The sequence below is a fragment of the Notolepis coatsorum genome (assembly GCF_963971535.1).
Source record: "Notolepis coatsorum genome assembly, chromosome: 19".
Lineage (NCBI taxonomy): Eukaryota > Metazoa > Chordata > Actinopteri > Aulopiformes > Paralepididae > Notolepis > Notolepis coatsorum.
Window position 1 is genome coordinate 65,030,559 of NC_140183.1, and position 21,365 is coordinate 65,051,923.

Consider the following 21,365-nt stretch of genomic DNA (forward strand, 5'->3'; position numbering starts at 1 on the left):
CACATCAAACAAGGAAGAAATGGGGAAAACACTGTCGCCTCACAGCTAGAAGGTCCTGGGTTAAATTCCCGCTTGGGGACCAGGTTGCCGCGTCGCCAGGTACCCAGGTGGGGTATCTCCCGGGCCTTTCTGTGTGGAGTTTGCATGTCCTTCTCCCCGTGCTCGCAAGTGTTTCCCCTCCATAAAAAGAGATAAACCCAATGGAAAAACATGCAGAACAGATCTTCGTCCCTGACGAAGATGGACAGGAGCACTTGGATTGGTCCCCAGGCGCGGCCCATGCCGCAGCCCATGTCTGCTCCCGGATGCCCTTGGGGAGGTGTGGGGAAGGACGACGGGATGGGAAAAGTGCAGAGAGACATTTCATCTGCGACTCAGTGCATGTGTGTGTCGCCCATCTCGCATGTGTGTGTTAATCTGCATGACAATTAAAGACTTCTTCTTCTAATCTGCACCTTGACATGCAGGCAAAAGCATCAATCACCAAACATGTTAATCTACAGTCCTCGAGTATTTCCATACTTGACTCATGTTGGAACACGGTCCAGCACATCGCGGTTGTTTGCATTTTTATTTATTTTTTTTGTATGTCATCTCTGCAACAAAACTCACAATTCTCATGAACTGGCAAGTTAGAAAGACAAATTGTTTTAGCTTAAATAAACCTTCTGAATTTTATAAGTAGGGAAGAAGCTGCATAATCTCTGTTATATCTGGATAGGGGAGGGAACGGCTTATGGGCCACAATAAGATCCTTCCTGGACTCACAACACCATGCCCTCTCCTCCCTGGAATATAATAGGAACACTGCTGGACTCATCCCTGGTTTAATATTCATCCCTGGTTTTAACTTCCCTATCTGCGTTTGTAAAATAACGCATGAATTAATACAAAATATATATATATTTTTTTATCCACTTTTTCTCCCATTTTTCCATATTTTCTCCCATCCCAATTTCGTATCATCCAATTCAACCCTCCCCTGTCACGAACGCTGTTTCTTGCCTCCCACAAGCCGGCTGCAATGTGGACTAAGTCATACATAGCACAAGTCCCCTCCGGTACTTGAGGTAACAGCAGTCGCATCTTTTCACCTGCGCAGCTCGATCTCTCAGTGTCGAGGAGTAACGCGTGGGAGGCTCACGCTGCCCCCGACACTTCCTGATTCTACTGCGCAGGCGCACCAACCGACTTGTAGGAGTCGCTTGTTCACAACGTTCGATCCCCACCCTTCAGTTTTCCCTCCCCGTAATACGGCCAATGTGTATTACTGCGGACGACCAGCCAAACTGAAAAACAATGTGGAGAGCTGGATTGGAACACGCGAATCCTAGCGTCTCCACACTGGTGGCGAGTGCCTTGCCCACTACACCACCTAGCCGCCCCTAATACAAAATATATCTATGTTGGAGCAAGGCATGTGCTGATATAAGATCATCATAAAACTCACTGCCACTTTACTAATTATTTTAGTTTACATTATATTAGTTTACTGCCTTATCTATCATCTCACTGCCACATTACTGCCATTATTGTATTCTACTGCCATTATTCATTAGTTATACTTACTATGTACCACTGCTGCTAAAAAAGATTTGCACTAAGTTCTCTTTTACCTCCTATATTTATTTCAACCATACATTCATTTTTTTAGCCACTGTTTATACTGTAGGCCTATATATAGTCATGTATAGTGTGTGTACATCGTGTCCCATATGTTACAATATGTTTCCTATGTTACTTTATGTTTATATTAGATAATTTTTTTAGGGCTGTCAAAGTTAATGCTTTAACTTTGGAGATTCATTTAAATTATTTAAAGCGTTAAAAAAATTTATCTAGATTAATCTATGGAGTGAAAAATGTTCAACCTTCTGAACTTTCAGCAGTATATTTGCTTTTTTTTTTTTGCATTGACTCATGCACCTTTTTGAAAATCATCTGACATGAAGATGGAACACATTTTTGTTGTTAATATGATTTATATTACTGGTAGTTTATACAAGACATTATCGTCCTCTAAGCCAATCTGCACTTTAACATAGGCCTGGGTTGTTTTTATTTCTGTTAGCGCCGCGGATATAAGAAAGAGGTCTCTATGCTCTAGGAATCTAAATATACTTTCTTTGTGTTGATTTTACATTAATTCCATGATTTTACTCAAGTAAATAGCTGTTACAAGCTTTGGAAAATGCGATTTTTATTATTATTTTTTTTTATTGATCTTTTTCCCCCTCCATTTTCCTCCGATTTTCTCCCATCCCAATGTTAATCCCCTTCCTGGTCGCTGCGCACTTACCCCCCACAGTCGGTCTGGGAGAGTGGAGGCTATCACGTGCTTCCGCCGACACACGTCCAGCCAATCAACCGCTTCTTTTCACCTGGCAGCGCGGATTCTCATTGAGAGGGCGTAGTGTGTGGAAGGATCACACTATCCCACTCAAGTCCTATCCGCGCTTAGCAGGCGCCCCGACCGAACTGTAGGAGTCGCCGTTTACAACGACCCGGACGCCTGTAGCTGTTCCGCAACCGTTCCTATTTCCGGGGTAGGCCTGATTGGCCCCGACAGTCACGTGACCCGCCGCGGCCACGCCCCGCGGCAGCCACGGCAACGAGGCTGCTGTGGTTCGCCTCACCGCCGCTTTCCGCCTTCAACGCCGCCCGCAGCATTAGGAAGGAGTTTGCGGCATTAGGAAGGAGTTTGCGGCATTAGGAAGGAGTTCGCGGCGCCTTTCACATCGCAGTCATCAGTCATAATAATATCATCAGTCATCTCTAATAATATTAATCACTGTTCAATGTACTAATATACAATACGGCTCACTTTTCCCACCGGAGCTCCGTCGCGGCAGCATTATGTAGCAGTAATCCCCCCACTTTTACCATCGACAAACTAGCTCAATTGGTAATGCTGCTTGGCTGTGGATCCTATCGTGCCTTTCTGACAAGTTTGATTCCCTTAAGTTTTTTTTTTTTTTTTTACGTGCATTGCACTATAGCGTATTGTATATTGTATATTGTATGGTACAATTTACAGTAAGGTGTATGCGTTGCAGTGCAGAACATACAATATACAATATACAATACGCTATAGTGCAATGCACGTTAAAAAAAATAAAAAAAATAAGGGAATCGAACTTGTCACAAACGGACGATAGGATCCACAGCCAAGCAGCGTTAGAAATTGAGCTAGTTTGTCGATGGTAAAAATGGGGGGATTACTGCTACATAATGCTGCCGCGTCGGAGCTCCGGTGGGAAAAGTGAGCCGTATTGTATATTAGTACATTGAACAGTGATTAATATTATTAGAGATGACTGATGATATTATTATGACTGATGACTGCGATGTGAAAGGCGCCGCGAACTCCTTCCTAATGCCGCAAACTCCTTCCTAATGCCGCGAACTCCTTCCTAATGCTGCGGGCGGCGTTGAAGGCGGAAAGCGGCGGTGAGGTGAACCACAGCAGCCTCGTTGCCGCGGGGCGTGGCCGCGGCGGGTCACGTGCCTGTCGGGGCCAATCAGGCCTACCCCGGAAATAGGAACGGTTGCGGAACAGCTACAGGCGACCCGGACCCACCCCGCCAGCTTCTCCCACCCTCTAATACTGCCAATTGTATTAGTGTGAACGGCCAGCCAAGCTGGTGACAACCCCGGAGCTGTGAGCTGGATTCGAACAGGCGAATCTAGCCGCTCCGGGGTTTGGTGCGGAAAATGCGATTTTTAATCTAGATTAATCTAGATTAATTACAGAAAATTGTGAGATTAAATAGTAAAAAAATTTGTATCTGTAGGGCCAATTTGCCTATCTAAGCCAGGATGCGTGTAGCTTATTCCCAGCGGAAGAGTGCGTCGCGTGCTACCGCGTTTTCTCTGATTGGCCATGACGCCCATGTGACCACGGCAGCGCGAGAGAGCTGCAGCGCGGAAATAGGCTGTCTATTGCCTCGCGCTGCAGCGCGGAAATAGGCTGTCTATTGCCATTCTCTAAGACAAACTCTAACCTTAACCAGCTCCTTAACAGCGCCTAAACTTAACCCTTCTAACCTTAACCAACTCCGAAACAATGCCTAACCTTAACCTTAACCTTAACCATGCCTAACCTTAACCTTAACCATAACCAACTCCGAAAGAATATTGCCATTCTCTAAGACAAACTCTAACCTTAACCAGCTCCTTAACAGCGCCTACACTTAACCCTTCTAACCTTAACCAACTCCAAAACAATGCCTAACCTTAACCTTAACCTTAAGTTAACATGCCTAAACTTAATGCACGTTAAAAAAAAAGTAAATTGAAGGGATTCGAACTTGTCACCAACGGACCACAGGACCGCAGAACCGCAGCGCTGCCAGTTGAGCTAAGCGTCAAATGAAAATCATCTGGGATTACGGCTACATAATGCCGCAAGCTCTGCCTCTGGGCGTGTCGCAGCCAATCAGGGAAAACGCGGAAGCACTCGGCAGCACTCTTCCTCTGGGAATAAGCAATAAGCAGCCAGGATACGTCTTTAACGTGATCACACCACTTTGACTTGGGCTGTCTTGTTACTCACTGTTTGATGTTGTTGATGGTTGCGTCTTGATGGGTTCGAACCGGTTGAGTTTTATGGAAGGAGTTGTGTAAAAGTTTCAAATAATAATGGGGCAAACAACGAAACAAAACAGGCTCCAGACTTGAACTAAAAGGTTTCAAAACAGACAGGCGCAGCAAAAGGGGTTCAAATAAACTCAAAATGATTCTAAACAAAGTCTTTCTTTCAGTCTTTCATTCAATCTGCGCTGTGTGTGTGTGTAGCGAGCGAGCGGTTGAAAATCTGTTTCTCGTCTGGCGTGCCTCTACACACAGCTGGGCCCTAATTAATAGAGGACCATGGTGCCATTTTTCGAGGCGACCAGTGGCGGCGCCATTTAGTCAAAAACTATTAAATCAAATGAAATGGCTCCTACATAACTGGCCCTATTGTTATGGGCAAGCTCTAATAACAATACAAAATCAAAAAAGCTGGAGCCATACAAAAAATTTCAGTTGCAAGGCACTTTAATAAGTTAGGACATGATATTTCTGGCTTAAAATACATGGGTATAGAGCAGGTCTTGAGACCACCAAGAGGCGGCGACAGAGACAGGCTCTTGCTACAAAGGGAATGCTTTTATATTCATTTTCTGGATTGTCTAGAGCCTAGAGGCCTCAATGAGGAAAATGTTTTGACCTGTTTCATTTGATTATTTCATTATATTCGATTGTTTACTATTTTCATTTATCATTCTTTATATTTATAATTGAAATATGGCTTATATGGGTCATGAGTGTTTATGTTTAGAGTTTAAGATGTAGGCCTACTCTGTATAAAAAATATATAACTATATATAGATATATCTCTTTGTGATTTACTGTTTCTTTTTGATTTACACGCTTCTTTTCGATTTACATAATTCTGAAAAGGTTGTGCTTGTAAGTGGTATTTTGTACTTTTTTGCAGATCTCTTGTGGGAATGTGTTGTCACTTCCTATGTTGTCACTTCCTGTTTGACTTGTATATACTAGGGTCACTTACCCTTCATGCTTCATGCAAGCCATTCTGAAGAAGGTGTGTTCACATCGAAACGTCATGATTACAGGCTGCCAATAAATTTGGAAAAACCTGGAGTGCGTGCCTGGACATGGTTTCCCTATTTTTATGTATGATATCAGAGGTTACAGCACCCAGTGTCAAGTCTAGTGAGGTGAGCGCGTTCTACTACTTTTTTCACTTGTCAACATAGATGTAAACATGCCAATATAGAAAATATCATCTCATCAGATCTGTCATCAGAGAATAAAGAATGACACCGGTTTACTGTCCACAGAGTAGCAGACACTATGAGGAAACCTGTTCCAAATTAAAATTGAAGGGATTTGCAAGGGTCATGTTTAATGTGAAAGTATTGACTGTCATACCCTGTTGATGTTTTTGGATTATATTATTTCCTTTGTAAAATGTTTTTCCAAGAAGTTATCCAGTATGCTAAACCCTAAGTGGGAGTGTTGAAGGCAGAGGTTCTGTGTAGGATTGTTAGTAACTGTCTAACTGCATATATAACTGTTTCCACTAGTAACTGTCTAACTGCATATATAACTGTTTCCACTAGAGGGCGCTCTAGGCGGAGACACTCAGAAACACCACCAGGTGGCGAGTATAAATAGAGGTGTCTCCTCCCACTTCTGTCTCTTTCCCCCAGTCTCTCAGTGAAAGAAGACCTGTAGTGTTACTGCTCTGCCATGTGAATAATAAACCACGCCAGTTAAGGCTCAAGATAGAAACCATGCCTCTTGACCACATTATTGTCGCCCTATAGCCGAATTCTGTTAACAATGGGTGACAATATTGTCACAAGGAAAGATGAAATTACCTACCTGGGTTCCATCCTAGAGGCAAATCTTTCCTGTGACAAAATGGCATCCAATGTAATAAAAAAAGTCAACCAACGAACTAGATTCTTGTACCGGATCTCCTCTCTGGTAAACAAGAACACCCCTCATTCAAGGGTACTACGACTATGCTTGCACCTCATGGTACCAAAGCACCTCAAAGGCGCTAAAAACAAGATTACAAACATCACAAAACAAACTGGTCAGACTTCTACTTGACCTTACCCCTAGAACCCACCTCACCCCTGCCCACTTTGACAACCTAGGATAGCTTAGAGTAGACGACAGAGTACAGCAACTTGCAATGGGCCTGGTCTACAAGATACACTATACGACTAAGGTACCCATGTACATGTCAAAATACTTCCCAAAGGTCAGTGAATACCACGACCAACACCAGAGGAAGCTCAACAAATCATGTTAAACATAGATTCGGCTCAAACAAGGGACTAAACACGTTTCGCAATTATGCCACATCAATGTGGAACGCCCTACCCAAAGCTGTAAAGGAATGTGAATCCCTACCCACATTCAAAACCGCTCTTAAAAAGCACCTACGGGAGGCTGCAATTCGAAACTGGTCACCGTAAATGTCCAAACCCCCCACCCCCTCCTAATAGACAGTCTCCTCCCCACCGCATGTATATATTCTCTCCCCGCCGTATGTATATTTCTCTCCCACCCACCCACCCCCTCCAAATGTACAGTCTCCTCCCCACCATATGTATATTTCTTTCCCACCCACCCACCCCCTCCTAATGTACAGTCCCCTCCCCATCATATGTATATACTCTGTCAGGATCTATGGGTAACAGTACTGTATATTTGAATACCGTTTATGTCACAAATGTATCAGTACTAAATACCTGTATGTCCCTATGCCATAAATGTCATGTATGTTGTGTATGTCATAAATGTCAATATGAATTGAAAATGGGGGACCCTGATGTAAACAAGACAAACATCTTTCTCTGGTCTGCATCCCCTTAACAATTGTGTGTATTGAGCCGTACTGTATTGTACCCATTCTGCAATCTGTTAAATAAAGTTTTCATTCATTCATTCATTCATTGGGCCCTAATTAATAGAGGACCATGGTGCCATTTTTCTTGCACATTATGAGAAGCAACAATAAAGCTGACTTTGACTTTGACTTTGATGTGAGTGCCTGTGGACACATGCATTAAAGAGGAACACATGCATAAAATAATGTAACACTGTAACCCCCCCCCCCCTCCCTTACCCTGCTGGTTTGTCCTGTCTGTGCTACTGTCCTTGAACTGTCATATTGTTATTTTTTTTCTTCTTTTTTCTCCCTCCGTCTGTGCTTGTTTGTTTTAAGGAAAATAAAATAAAAATAGTAAATAAAATAGTATTCCACACAATTTAATGTCCAAAAATCCGAACTGTCCCCCTAAACTTTACTCAACCCATACAATGGCTTATTTTAAAGTGAGTACCAGCTAAATGTCCTCATTTTAACATATTTACCTAATGTTTTCACACACACACGCGCACGCACACACACACACACACACACACACACACACTCACAAACAGATAGACAGGCTTGTCACACATGATCAATGTTATTTGCGTGACAGGATCGATGCAGTGTATTCATGCAGTCAATAGTGCAAACCCTACAGCTAAAAGATGAAAATCTAATTGACACTTTTGCAAAAGGCAAATAAAATCCAATCACTCCATCTCTCGCTATAAGATGTCAATAGGTCTAATCAACTCAACAACCAGGGGCTCTAATATGATCAAGTAACACTTTATTTAATAGTCAGTGCGGCCTCTCCTAAGATAGGACTGAATTAATGGAGGACTGGAATGTTCTGACTGTTGGGGTTGGTCGGAAACGATTCCTCTGCGCACCAGGAAGAGAGTTGTTTACAAACAAAGTTGCTGTCAAAGGAAGAAAGTAACGTACATTACATAGTTAGCGAACACAAACAAACATATTTGACACTTTTAGCTGATCACAAATATTATATAATTTCCTAATTATATATTGCACCAAGGTAAGTGTGAATGTTTCGTTGGTTGACAACATTATTAGCTACGAATACGATCGACAGTCGATTGTTGCTTCCCTCTGCTCAGCATCTTATTGAAGAATTAACATTAGCTAACGTAACGTTAACATGATAGCAGGCTACGTAGCCAGTTAATGCTAACTACGTGCATGTAATGTTAATCAATGTAGCGTTTACACGCCCAGCCGTCTCTTTGTATTAATAACCAAAATGCATGGTAACGTTAGCCTGGACTCAATTGGACTTTCTTTGAGCTTCTAACTCTACACGTCGACGAGCTCTGTTTTTTTCTGTCTTTACTGCGCTGCTATCTGGTATTTAGCTATGAAAGTTGTCAAATCTCCAGAAAATCTTTGGGGCATCAGCTCTCTGGGTAATCATGCAGCCCTAATCTTTCATGGCTCTTTAGGTCGAATTGAAATGTCAGTTTAAAGATACTATCTCATGCATTGTGTGGCTATATCACGACAGAAATGGTAGTTGATTGATTGATTGAAAACTTTATTAACAGATTGCAGAATGGGTACAGTAGCCTACAGTACAGCTCAATACATACAATTGTTAAGGGGATGCAGACCAGAGAAAGACGTTCGTCTTGTTTACATCAGGGTCCCCCATTTTCAATTCATCGTAACATATATGACATACAGATAGACAGTAGCTGCTACATCTATATATTTATGACATACCATATTTGTAAATACAGTACTGTTTGTGATACAAAGAGAGCTCAGAAAAAAAAGTATATACATTTGCCGTAGAAACTGTACATTGGATTGGGTAGGTGGGGGGGGGACTGTACATTGGAGGTGGTTGGGTGGGTGGGGGGGGTTGGGTAGGAGTGGGGGGGGGTGGTTGGGTAGGAGGGGTGGGTGGGGGACACTGTACACTGTACAAACAAAACTGTACATTGGAATCAGTGAGCTGGATACAATCCTACCTGGAGGGGAGAGAACAGATGGTGGAGGTAAACGGTACCCTACAGCCCCACCCCACCTACCCAACCTCCTCCAATGTACAGTTTCTATGTCAAATGTACATGCACTCTTTTTCTGGATATCGTTAGTATCACAAACAGTACTGTATTTGCAAATCTGGTATGTCATAAATGTATAGATGTAGCAGTACTGTCTATCTGTATGTCGTGTGTGTCATTATGATGAATTGAAAATGGGGGACCCTGATGTAAACAAGACGAAAGTCTTTCTCTGGTCTGCATCCCCTTAACAATTGTATGTATTGAGGTACTGTACTGTACCCATTCTGCAATCTGTTAATAAACTTTTCAATCAATCAATCAATCAATAATGGACTCATTGGACTGGATGAACCGGAAAATCGCTGTTAACATAGCTGTCTCATTACTCATTACTGTCACAACTTGAGTGAGTGGGTGCTGCACAGCTAATTTTTTTTTTACTAGTACAATTTCAAGCTACTTTCGAGCTACTTTGTACTTTCATTTTAGGGAACTTTATACTCTACTACATTTCAAAGGAAATATTGTACTTTTTACTCCTACATTATCTGAACCCATCAGTTACTGTACTAGTTTGTAAACTTCAAGAGGACAGCATAACTGGACCACAATTGTATGTATTGAGCCGTACTGTATTGTACCCATTCTGCAATCTGTTAAATAAAGTTTTCATTCATTCATTCATTCATTCATTCATTCATTCATTCACCTAGGCTACCACTTTAACATAACCTTTAGAGGACAATGGATCAAGGCTTGAATGCTCCTAAGCACTGGAATACACAAACGTCATGTAGAATGCATAATTTATTTTACTTTACAAGATACTTAAGTACATTCAATAGCAAATACTTCTCTACGTTTACTTAAGTAAAGGAACTGTGTACCTCTTCCACCACTGCTGTTGGCATCACTTGGCACAATGAAGTTAGTTAAATTAACCTTTCCCTGCAGATTACGCACTTGGGTACAACCCCCCCCCCCCTTCCCCCTGGATCATACAGATTCTATCCTAAGCCAACCCCATGTGCAAATATATATAGCTAGCTTAGTCTACTCTGTACAATGTACAATACTCCATACTGAGTCGTAGTCTACCCTGGTATAGGTAAACAGATTACGCAGATTATCAATAAATATAAAACATTAGTAATAGAGCTGGGCCGTTAACGGCGTTAACGTGCTGCGTTAACGCTATACTAGTATCGCGCGATAATATAATTAACGCATTAATCTAAAAAAAAAAATTTTTTTTTTTTTTTTTTTTTTTTTTTTTTACATTTTTTTTCTACCTTTATTTACCCAGGGTAGGTTCGCTGAGCACAGATGTTCTTTTCCATTCACACCTGGGAGCTGCCCAGTACAACCACAGTTGACACCATTGGCCACTGAGCAACTCCACTGGAGCAGTTGATTCAAGCCATGTCACATAGTTCAAGTTTGAAATGATTCTTTCTGTTTTGCTCCTGAGAGTGCTAGATACTGTACTGTACTGGTAATATAATTTATTTGTGTTAACTTCTGAATAAAACAACTTATTAAACACAAGTACATCTTATTGAACATTATTTTGATATTTCATTACCAATTATCATAGCAAAACAGCTTTTTCAAACAGTCTGTAATGCATTTTGGAAACGGGAGATGGGCTCATGGTGTAATGGGCCACCTGGCCTGAGAAACATAAGGAGGAAAGAAAAAGTAAGGACTTACTTCTGGTCATTATTTGGGTAGAACACACATATTTTTAATGCCTTCGGCAGGTTTTTTTTTTTTTTTTTTAGCCATTTTAATCTAGATTAATCTAGATTAAATCCAGGATTGCAGATAGATTAATCTAGATTAAAAAAATTAATCTATGCCCACCTCTAATTAGTAATAGAATGAGTGATGTGTCAGTCCTCGTGCAAGGTGCACCAAAACTAAATGAATTGGTCATCCTAAACTTCCATGGCACACTTGATCTTGCTTCATGGCACACTGTTGAGAACCATGAAAGCTATAACTTATCTTTTAACTTTTGGCAATCTGTTAAGTAGCCAACAGTTGACTTTATCTATAATTATATCAAACATTAGAAATAAATAAAATCAGAATTTGTTCTTGCTTGCTTGCCTGGGTAAATAAAGGTTATTGAAATGTAAAAAAAAAATTACAGATATTTTCCGATATCACATTTTAATGCCAATATCGGCCGATAATATCGGACATCCCTAGAAATAATCATTCATTGCTATCTTCCAGAACAAGAACTGTACCTCTCTTGTTAATAGACCTATCGCTAAGCCACGCCCCCTTTGAAACCTTGGACAAACAAAGTCGACCGTGAATGACGATGGCCGCAGGCAGCCCCTTTCCTGACTGTGATGCTTGATTGATTGATTGATTGAAAACTTTATTAACAGATTGCAGAATGGGTACAATACAATACAGCTCAATACACACAATTGTTAAGGGGATGCAGACCAGAGAAAGACTTTCGTCTTGTTTACATCAGGGTCCCCCATTTTCAATTCATCAGGACATATATGACATACATGACATACAGATAGTCAGTACTGCTACATCTATACATTTATGACATACCAGATTTGCAAATACAGTACTGTTTGTGATACAGAAGGAGTCAAGAAAAGGGAGTATATACATTTGACGTAGAAACTGTACATTGGAGGAGGTTGGGTGGGGGGGGTTGGGTACATTGGGATATTGACAACCATACTGGGTAATTTACATTGGAGGTGGTTGGGGGGGGGGGCACACTGTATAAACAAGCAAAACTGTACATTGAGGGGGGGGGGGGGGGGGGAGGAGACACTGTACAAACAAACAAAATTGTACATTGGACTATTGACAAAACCATACTAGGTAAATGACTGTACATTGGAGGGGGTTGGGTTAGGATATTTACAGGGGCCAGTGTTGAATTGCAGTCTCCCGTAGGTGTCCCTTGAGAGAGGTTTTGAAAGTGGGTAGTGATCCACATTCCTTTACAGCTTTGGGTAGGGCGTTCCACATTGATGTGGCATAATTGCGAAACGTGTTTAGTCCCTTATTTGAGCCGAATCTGGGTTTAACATGATTTGTGGAGCTCCCTCTGGTGTTGTGATCGTGGTATTCACTGACCTTTGGGAAGTATTTTGACATGTACATGGGTACCTTGGTCGTGTAGTGTATCTTGTAGACCAGGCCCATTGCAAGTTGCTGTACTCTGTCGTCTACTCTAAGCCATCCTAGGTTGTCAAAGTGGGCAGGGGTGAGGTGGGTTCTAGGAGTAAGGTCAAGCAGTAGTCTGACCAGTTTGTTTTGAGATGTTTGTAATTTAGTTTTTAGCGCCTTTGAGGTGCTTTGGTACCATGAGGTGCAAGCATAGTCGTAGTACCCCTGAATGAGTGCTCCTGCCAGAGTCTTCAGGGTATTCTTGTTTACCAGAGAGGAGATCCGGTACAAGAATCGAGTTCGTTGGTTGACTTTTTTTTTATTACATTGGATGCCATTTTGTCACAGGAAAGATTTGCCTCTAGGATGGAACCCAGGTAGGTAATTTCATCTTTCCTTGTGATAATATTGTCACCCACTGCAACTGAGAAGCCATCGGTCTTGCTGAGTTTGTTATTTGAACCGAAGAGAATGCACTCTGTTTTGCCCATGTGTAATGATACAGTAGTTTGTTATCAGCGAGCCATATGCAGATTCTGCCTAGTTCAGAGCTGAGGGTTTTTTCAACCTGCAACTTGTTCTTGTCAGAGACCAGCAAGTTTCAAGTTTCAAGTTTCTTTAATAGTTGTCATACAGAAGTACAGAATACTTTTATACAAAATGCTTCTTACTGTTACGCTCCAGAGACTGTGCAAGACAATATAAGTATGAAATAAAATAACATAGTATAGCATGTAAATTAGAAGTAAAAAAAAATGAGGTCACAGTGTTCAGTATAGACATATGTACAATGTTCGATGCAGAATAGACGTAACTGAGTTACCATATAATATACAATACTATGCAGTGTACTAATATACAATACTATATAGTGCAAGGCAGAAATGGGATGAGGTGCAATTTAGGTACAATTTACAGTAGGTGTACGAGTTGTAGTGCAAATCCTTTATCAATAAATATAAAGTGTGTTTGTGTGGTTTAAGTGAGTGTGGGTGTGTGTGCTGTGTGCATTTGATAGTTGTTGCATAGTGTTTATTGTTCGTTTAGCAGCCTGATGGCCTGGGGATAGAAGCTTCTTCTGAGTCTTTCTGTGCTCGCCTTAAGACTCCGGTATTGCTTGCCTGACCGCAGCAGTTCAAAGAGGCAGTTGTTCGGGTGGCTCGAGTCCTTAATAATTCTCTTAGCCTTCCCCCTGCACCGCTTGTTGTAAATGTTCTGGAGGGTGGGAAGCCCCCCTCCAATTGTGCGTTCGGCTGAACGGGCCACTCTCTGTAGTCTGCTACGGTCTTGTGCAGTGCTATTCCCAAACCAGGAGGTGATGTTGCCAGTCAGGATGCTCTCTATTGTACATGAGTAGAAGTTCCTAAGGATCTTCTGACTGACTTGGAACTTCCTTAGGCGCCTGAGTCGCCGCAAACAGGAACAAGTTGCAGTCACAGGCTGACGACATGTCATTGGCATAAATTAGGAAGAGTAGCGGTCCTAGTATGCTTCCTTGTGGAACACCACAGCTCACTGTGAGGGGGGGGGGATAGAGTACCGTTTACCTCTACCATCTGTTCTCTCCCCTCCAGGTAGGATTGCATCCAGCTCACTGATAAACTATCAAAACCAATTGCTTTTAGCTTGTCAATCAGAATGGAGTGATTGACAGTGTCGAAGGCCTTTTGTAGGTCCAGCATGACCATGCCGCAGTATTTGCCCGCGTCCACCTCTTGTTTGATGTGGTCGTTCAAATAGAGGAGGCATGTGTCAGTGGAGTGGGACGTTCTGAAGCCAGATTGGAATTCGTAGATTAGATTTTTTTCCGCCAGGTACTTTTCGACCTGTTCTGCAAGACCTCTGGTGTTAATCTATTTGGTACTTGATTAAGTCTCAGAACAGTATTTATACTCGTCAGTGATTCGATTTGTGCTTGTTGATTTCTCAATCGTTCATCTCGCTCCTCTTGTCCACCTTCTTCCATTGGGCTTGGGGGAGGCTGCTCCACAGGCCGGCGCTCCCCATCTGGACAAAAGACAGTTAGCAAACGTTAAGTTAGCTAAAAACACCAGCTAACTAGCGAGGAAGAAAAGTCAGACAGCAAATGAATGACCGCAAAGTTGATGTTGATAACACTGTAGCTAGCTAGCTAGGATAACACCAGCTAGCTAGCTAGCTTGCAGCTAACGTTACCTAACTAATAGTTTGGTCTACGTTTCTAATACATGCCGTCAAATATTATGTCTTTATGAATTGACCTTACCTTTGAGCAAACATAAGTGTCCTTGGTAATGGTCTTCACATTCAGTTGTGTATGTGGTCGACGAAACAACAGAATCCATCGCTTGCATTTGTCGAGTTGTCTTTTGGGCTTCGGAAAAGGTATGAAATATACTCCATCCAGTCTTTCAGGGTACCTGGTGTCCGAATTACAGGTACCCCACGCACAGCGTTTCACCATCAGATATTAGGTAGATAATAACATAAACTGAACTCTTCACAGTGGTTTCGATCACAGACGTTTGGTTTGATGCAGCCCACAAATGGTGTTGACCGATGGTGTTTTGGGGCGTGGTTTAGCGACAGGTCTATTGAACCCTTGCCCTGAATAACTCAGTTTTTTGGAGTGTGAATGTGATATCATCATTTATTACATGGCGTTTTAACATTCGCCGAAATGCTTGATTGTGATTGGTCAATAGCGCTCGTCAGAGATCCGTTATTACTCGATAACGGACCTCTGCCGAGCAATAATGACCGCTGTGCGCAGCTGTAGCAATCAAGCCCACTGACACACACTGCATCAGTGCAGCCAATCAGACACACCTGCCGGCTGCTGGCGAAGCTGCCGGCGAAGCTGCCGGCGATGACAGCGGAGCGACCGAACAGAACTGCGTCTGCATTTGATCTTGTCTTGTCGATGGTGTAAAATGAATTAGGTATATTGTTAGTAAGTTAGCCATGATGTAATAAGCGGGATAATGTATAGCTAATACTCTGTCATTGTCGCAAAATAATTGACCATCACTACGTTTAAAGAACACCTCGGCGAGGCGCCTCGGTGTTCTAAACTCTGTGTCGGTCAATTATTTTGCGACAATGACCTCGTAGCTATACATTATCCCTTACATATACTTCTTTAGATAATGAAGTTTGAAAACATTGTTCCTCTGAAAATGTCAAATGTGGTTCTTAGTCTGAAGTACTCAATTAACTCAGCTGATAACTCGGGCCACTTTACTGAAGATAATTCTGGCAACCTTACTGAACACTGTATTACATGAATTCTACTGTTACTTTCTCCTCATGTTCAGACAGTGTGTGTACTGGGTGGAAGCAGAGACCACAGCAGGTGCAGGAGCAGTGTGTGTGCTGGGTGGAAGCAGAGACCACAGCAGGAGCAGGAGTAGTGTGTGCTACACCAGGCCAGGCGTTGTGTCAGTCTGCTGGATGGTCCCATGGCGGAGGAGAGCAACAAGCTGACACTGAGGCGCCTGGAGGCTCCCATTCACAAGTTCACTAAAGTGGCCCTGCCCACAGACCTGGAGAGACTGCACCGACACCACAACAACATCCTGAAGGTAGGGGACGGACATCTGGGTACGCATGCACAGACACACACACATGCACGCACGCACGCACACACAGTACAAACACACACACACACAGTACAAACACACACACAATGAATACACACACATACGACACATATACACACACACACACACACACACACACACACACACACACACACACACACACACACACACACACACACATATGATACAAACACACACACATGGACACACATATGGTACAAACACACAGACACACATACACATGCATACTTGGGTAATTGTAGCTGTGCCCCCAGGGACCGAAACTAGAGAGCTCCACCCGCCATTTGCGCTCAGTTTTTACGTTTGGCGCCTCCCACTGAGACGTCTGAGCGCCGTGTGGCGCTCAATCAAATAGTCATGTGAAAACCGAAAATCATGATCAAATTCTTTAGCGGAGTTCTCACTCGCTGTCTCAGCAGACATGAAGCGCGCACCGCGCACTGCTGCTGCTACCCCCTCCCCACCTGTTTCTGTATGCTGCATGTAAACAGAGGCTATTGCCTCCGAGTCACCGTGACGTTAGTTAGCACTTAGCACTGCTGCTCCTACCCCTGTATGCCTGCATGTAAACAGAGGCTATTGCCTCACCGTGACGTTAGTCTAGTCAGTGTGGGACCTTCGTGAGATAACGTTAGCTACCGTTACAAAATGACCCAGTCAACTATTCACTTAGTTTAATACACGAGGCATTGTGTAACGTTATCCAGCCGGCTAGCTACGGATAGCTCCCGACATCAACAAATCCTCCAGCAATAGTCCAGTGCATAATACCTCCGTTGGCTAGGTAACTAGTCACTACGAAATGTCGCAGTAAACTAAATAGTTCACTGAGGCGTTGTCCCAACGCCATCCAGCAGTAGCTACAGATAGCTCTTGGCATCAATGTCCTACAACAACATGCGTATTCGAGTCCCTGGTTTACATCGCATGAGTGAGGGCTGCTGACTAGGGTCCAGGTGCAGCGCCGGAGAATTCTTTTGCATGCTGAATGTAGCGTTTAGGGTCCAGCTGCACCCCCGGAGAATCCTTGCTGGAGCTGGAGGCCACTCGAGTATACACACAGATAGTGGAGCTGTTTGCAGACAGCGAGGTGGCGATGTCTCGCAGATAACACAACCACAAGTATGATTATATAATATATATATTTTATTCAAAAAAAAATCTATATAAAATAATAATAAAAAAAAATGTTATCAAAAAAAAGTTGGCGGGTAAGAAATATGCTTGGCGGGTAGATTCTTCCCATCTACCCGCCACTGGCCGGTGAGTCAAAAAGTTTATTTCGCTCCCTGTGTGCCCCTCTTTCCTGCAGTACCAACGCTGCCAAGAATGGGACCGTCTTCATCAGGAGCACATCAACGCCAGCCGAACTGTACAGGTACATACTATAGCTGCACTGTACAGGTACATACTATAGCTGAACTGTACAGGTACATACTATAGCTGAACTGTACAGGTACATACTATAACTGAACTGTACAGGTACATACTATAGCTGAACTGTACAGGTACATATTATAGCCGAACTGTACAGGTACATACTATAGCTGAACTGTACAGGTACATACTATAGCTGCACTGTACAGGTACATACTATAGCTGCACTGTACAGGTACATACTATAGCTGAACTGTACAGGTACATACTATAGCTGAACTGTACAGGTACATACTATAGCTGCACTGTACAGGTACATACTATAACTGAACTGTACAGGTACATACTATAGCTGCACTGTACAGGTACATACTATAGCTGCACTGTACAGGTACATACTATAGCTGAACTGTACAGGTACATACTATAGCTGAACTGTACAGGTACATACTATAGCTGCACTGTACAGGTACATACTATAGCTGAACTGTACATGTACTATAGCTGAACTGTACAGGTACATACTATAGCTGAACTGTACAGGTACATACTATAGCTGAACTGTACAGGTACATACTATAGCTGAACTGTACAGGTACATACTATAGCTGCACTGTACAGGTACATACTATAGCTGAACTGTACAGGTACATACTATAGCTGAACTGTACAGGTACATACTATAACTGAACTGTACAGGTACATACTATAGCTGAACTGTACAGGTACATACTATAGCCGAACTGTACAGGTACATACTATAGCTGCACTGTACAGGTACATACTATAGCTGAACTGTACAGGTACATACTATAGCTGCACTGTACAGGTACATACTATAGCTGAACTGTACAGGTACATACTATAGCTGCACTGTACAGGTACATACTATAACTGAACTGTACAGGTACATACTATAGCTGCACTGTACAGGTACATACTATAGCTGAACTGTACAGGTACATACTATAGCTGAACTGTACAGGTACATACTATAGCTGCACTGTACAGGTACATACTATAGCTGCACTGTACAGGTACATACTATAGCTGCACTGTACAGGTACATACTATAGCTGAACTGTACAGGTACATACTATAGCTGCACTGTACAGGTGCATACTATAGCTGCACTGTACAGGTACATACTATAGCTGAACTGTACAGGTACATACTATAGCTGAACTGTACAGGTACATACTATAGCTGCACTGTACAGGTACATACTATAGCTGAACTGTACAGGTACATACTATAGCCGAACTGTACAGGTACATACTATAGTTGAACTGTACAGGTACATACTATAGCTGCACTGTACAGGTACATACTATAGCTGCACTGTACAGGTACATACTATAGCTGAACTGTACAGGTACATACTATAGCTGAACTGTACAGGTACATACTATAGCTGCACTGTACAGGTACATACTATAGCTGAACTGTACAGGTACATACTATAGCTGAACTGTAAACATACTGTAAAAGTACAGACATGTGTGTGTGACACAGATGTTTCTATCGATTGGCCACTGATTGGTGTTAGCAAATATTCACTCTAAATCTAAAAATGATTGAGCTGCTATTGATCTGCCTACTCGACAGTGAAAGCTGATGTGCAGAGAATGTCACAGTCTGTCACAGTCTGTCACACTGCATTCCACACACTACTGGCAGGTCATCAGGGTTTATTTAATCACAGATCACTACAAAATAAGCAAGTCAAGTTCAAGTTTCAAGTTTTGTTTATTTGTCACATATAATGTACATTACAGTGAAATGCTTGGTTCTGTATGCGCCCCCTGAGATTGTGCTTCATACAGTAAAAAGAATAAAGGACAAACACTATACAAAATAGACAATATACAAACTAAAGTACAACCTCAAGTACAAAGTGAAGTGCAAAATGCAAACAATAAAGTATAACAATAAAATGTAAAAATTGCACAGCATAATTTGGTCATCATTCAGCGTTTAACAAATGTAAACAATTATTTATTTATTTTCAGAACACTATACATTAATTCAGTACCAGTGAGTAGATTTTCTCATTGGGAGAATCTGGGGGTCTGTATTGGTTAAAAACAAACTGTGTGTGTGGGTGTGTGTGTGTGTGTGTGTGTGTGGGTGGGTGGGTGTGTGTGAAGGCCACATGGGATGTAGTTGCCTGGAAGCCACCTGTCTCAGAAGGTGACTCCCCCCCCCCACCACACACACACTCACCTACCTATCCTCTCGCTATATCCCTCTACACCCCAGGGACGGGCACAGAGTGCTTTCTCATGTCTGCATGTCGTTCGTGTCTGGGGTTAGCTTTGAGTTCTGGACATTTTGGGGCGGTCCTCCTCACCTGACAGTGGGACGTTTATGGGTCAGGGTTAGAATTAGGGTTCGTTTAAAGTCCCATATTATCCTCCTCCTCAATAAGTTAATATAGGTCCCTGATGTCCCCAAAATATGTATTTCAAGTATTTGTATTTTCACTGAAAGTACCAGTCAGGTTATGCATTCTAGCAGCTTCTATACCCCTCTGTTTCAGTCCTGTTCTCATTCTAGCAGCCTCTATACCCCTCTGTTTCAGTCCTGTTCTCATTCTAGCAGCCCTCTATACCCCTCTGTTACAGTCCTGTTCTCATTCTATAGCAGCCTCCTCTATACCCATCTGTTTCAGGTCCTGTTCTCATTCTAGCAGCCTCTATAGCCTCTGTTTCAGTCCTGTTCTCATTATAACAGCCTCTATACCCTTCTGTTTCAGTCCTGTTCTCGATCAAGCTGTCAAATTAGGCGTTGCAGATCAAATATGAATGAATATCCAGCAATTGCATATCCTATTCCTCACCTAAAATTTGTTTCATATATATTTTAGTGAACTGTTTAGGTGGAAAAAGATCTTCATCTTGAAAAAGGGAGACACAGCAGTCAAGAGCGTATCAGTCTTTAGATATACCTCAATGTTGGCTGCGATTCCAAATGGCTTGTTTCAAAGGGGAGGGTTCTTGTCACAGCTGAACTGCAGAAAATGCACTAAGTACATATTTCACAATAGGCTCAGCGTTGAGACAACACCTCATTGTGTAAAAACAATGCAAAACACAGGGAAAGACCATTTGTACAGTAGAGGACCTTTAAGGCTAATCCAAGGGCTAAGGTTGGATGTAAGTGCAGTGGTTTACGGTTACAGTGAGGGGCGGTGGAATGAATCTAGTCAATGGAATGTACTGTAGTCTATAGTCCTCACAAGTTTACTCCATAATACAAGAATCTGTCTGTCTGTCGGTTTGGCTGTCTGACTGCTGTAAGATGAAGATGGACCAACATGTACAAGGACATACAGAGAGGGGGGAGGGGAGTGATTGATTCAATTGATTGAAAACTTTATTAACAGATTGCAGAATGGGTACAATACAGTACAGCTCAATACAAACAACTGCTAAGAGGATGCAGACCAGAAAATACTTTCGTCTTGTTTACATAAGGGTCCTCCATTTTCAATTCATCAAGACATTTATGACATACATGGTTGTGGACTTCACTGACCTTTGGGAAGTATTTCGACATGTACATCATGTATCTTAGTGGTGTAGTGTATCTTGTAGACCAGGCCCATTGCAAGTTGCTGTACTCTGTCATCTACTCTAAGCCATCCTAGGTTGTCAAAATGGGCAGTGGTAAGGTGGATTTTAGGAGTAAGGCAGTAGTCTGACCAGTTTGTTTTGTGATGTTTGTAGCCTTGTTTTTAGGGCCTTTGAGGTGCTTTGGTACCATGAGGTGCAAGCATAGTCGCAGAAC

The 21,365-nt window shown here is 42.4% G+C and overlaps 1 protein-coding gene across 2 annotated transcripts in view; it reads left to right on the forward strand.

The window, feature by feature from the left end:
• The first annotated feature begins 5,592 nt into the window (after positions 1 to 5,592).
• stx17 (syntaxin 17) overlaps positions 5,593 to 21,365 on the forward strand; it is a 35,576-nt gene continuing 19,803 nt past the window's right edge. Inside the window, exons 1-3 of one of the 2 annotated variants that reach the window (XM_084336247.1) lie at positions 5,593 to 5,726; positions 15,895 to 16,157; positions 17,509 to 17,574. In XM_084336247.1, the coding sequence (XP_084192373.1) occupies positions 16,035 to 16,157; positions 17,509 to 17,574 (189 nt within the window). In that variant the 5' untranslated portion in view covers positions 5,593 to 5,726; positions 15,895 to 16,034. Of the gene's footprint in view, positions 5,727 to 8,302; positions 8,442 to 15,890; positions 16,158 to 17,508; positions 17,575 to 21,365 lie in introns of those variants that run through there. The other variant, XM_084336246.1, reaches the window with a different exon arrangement.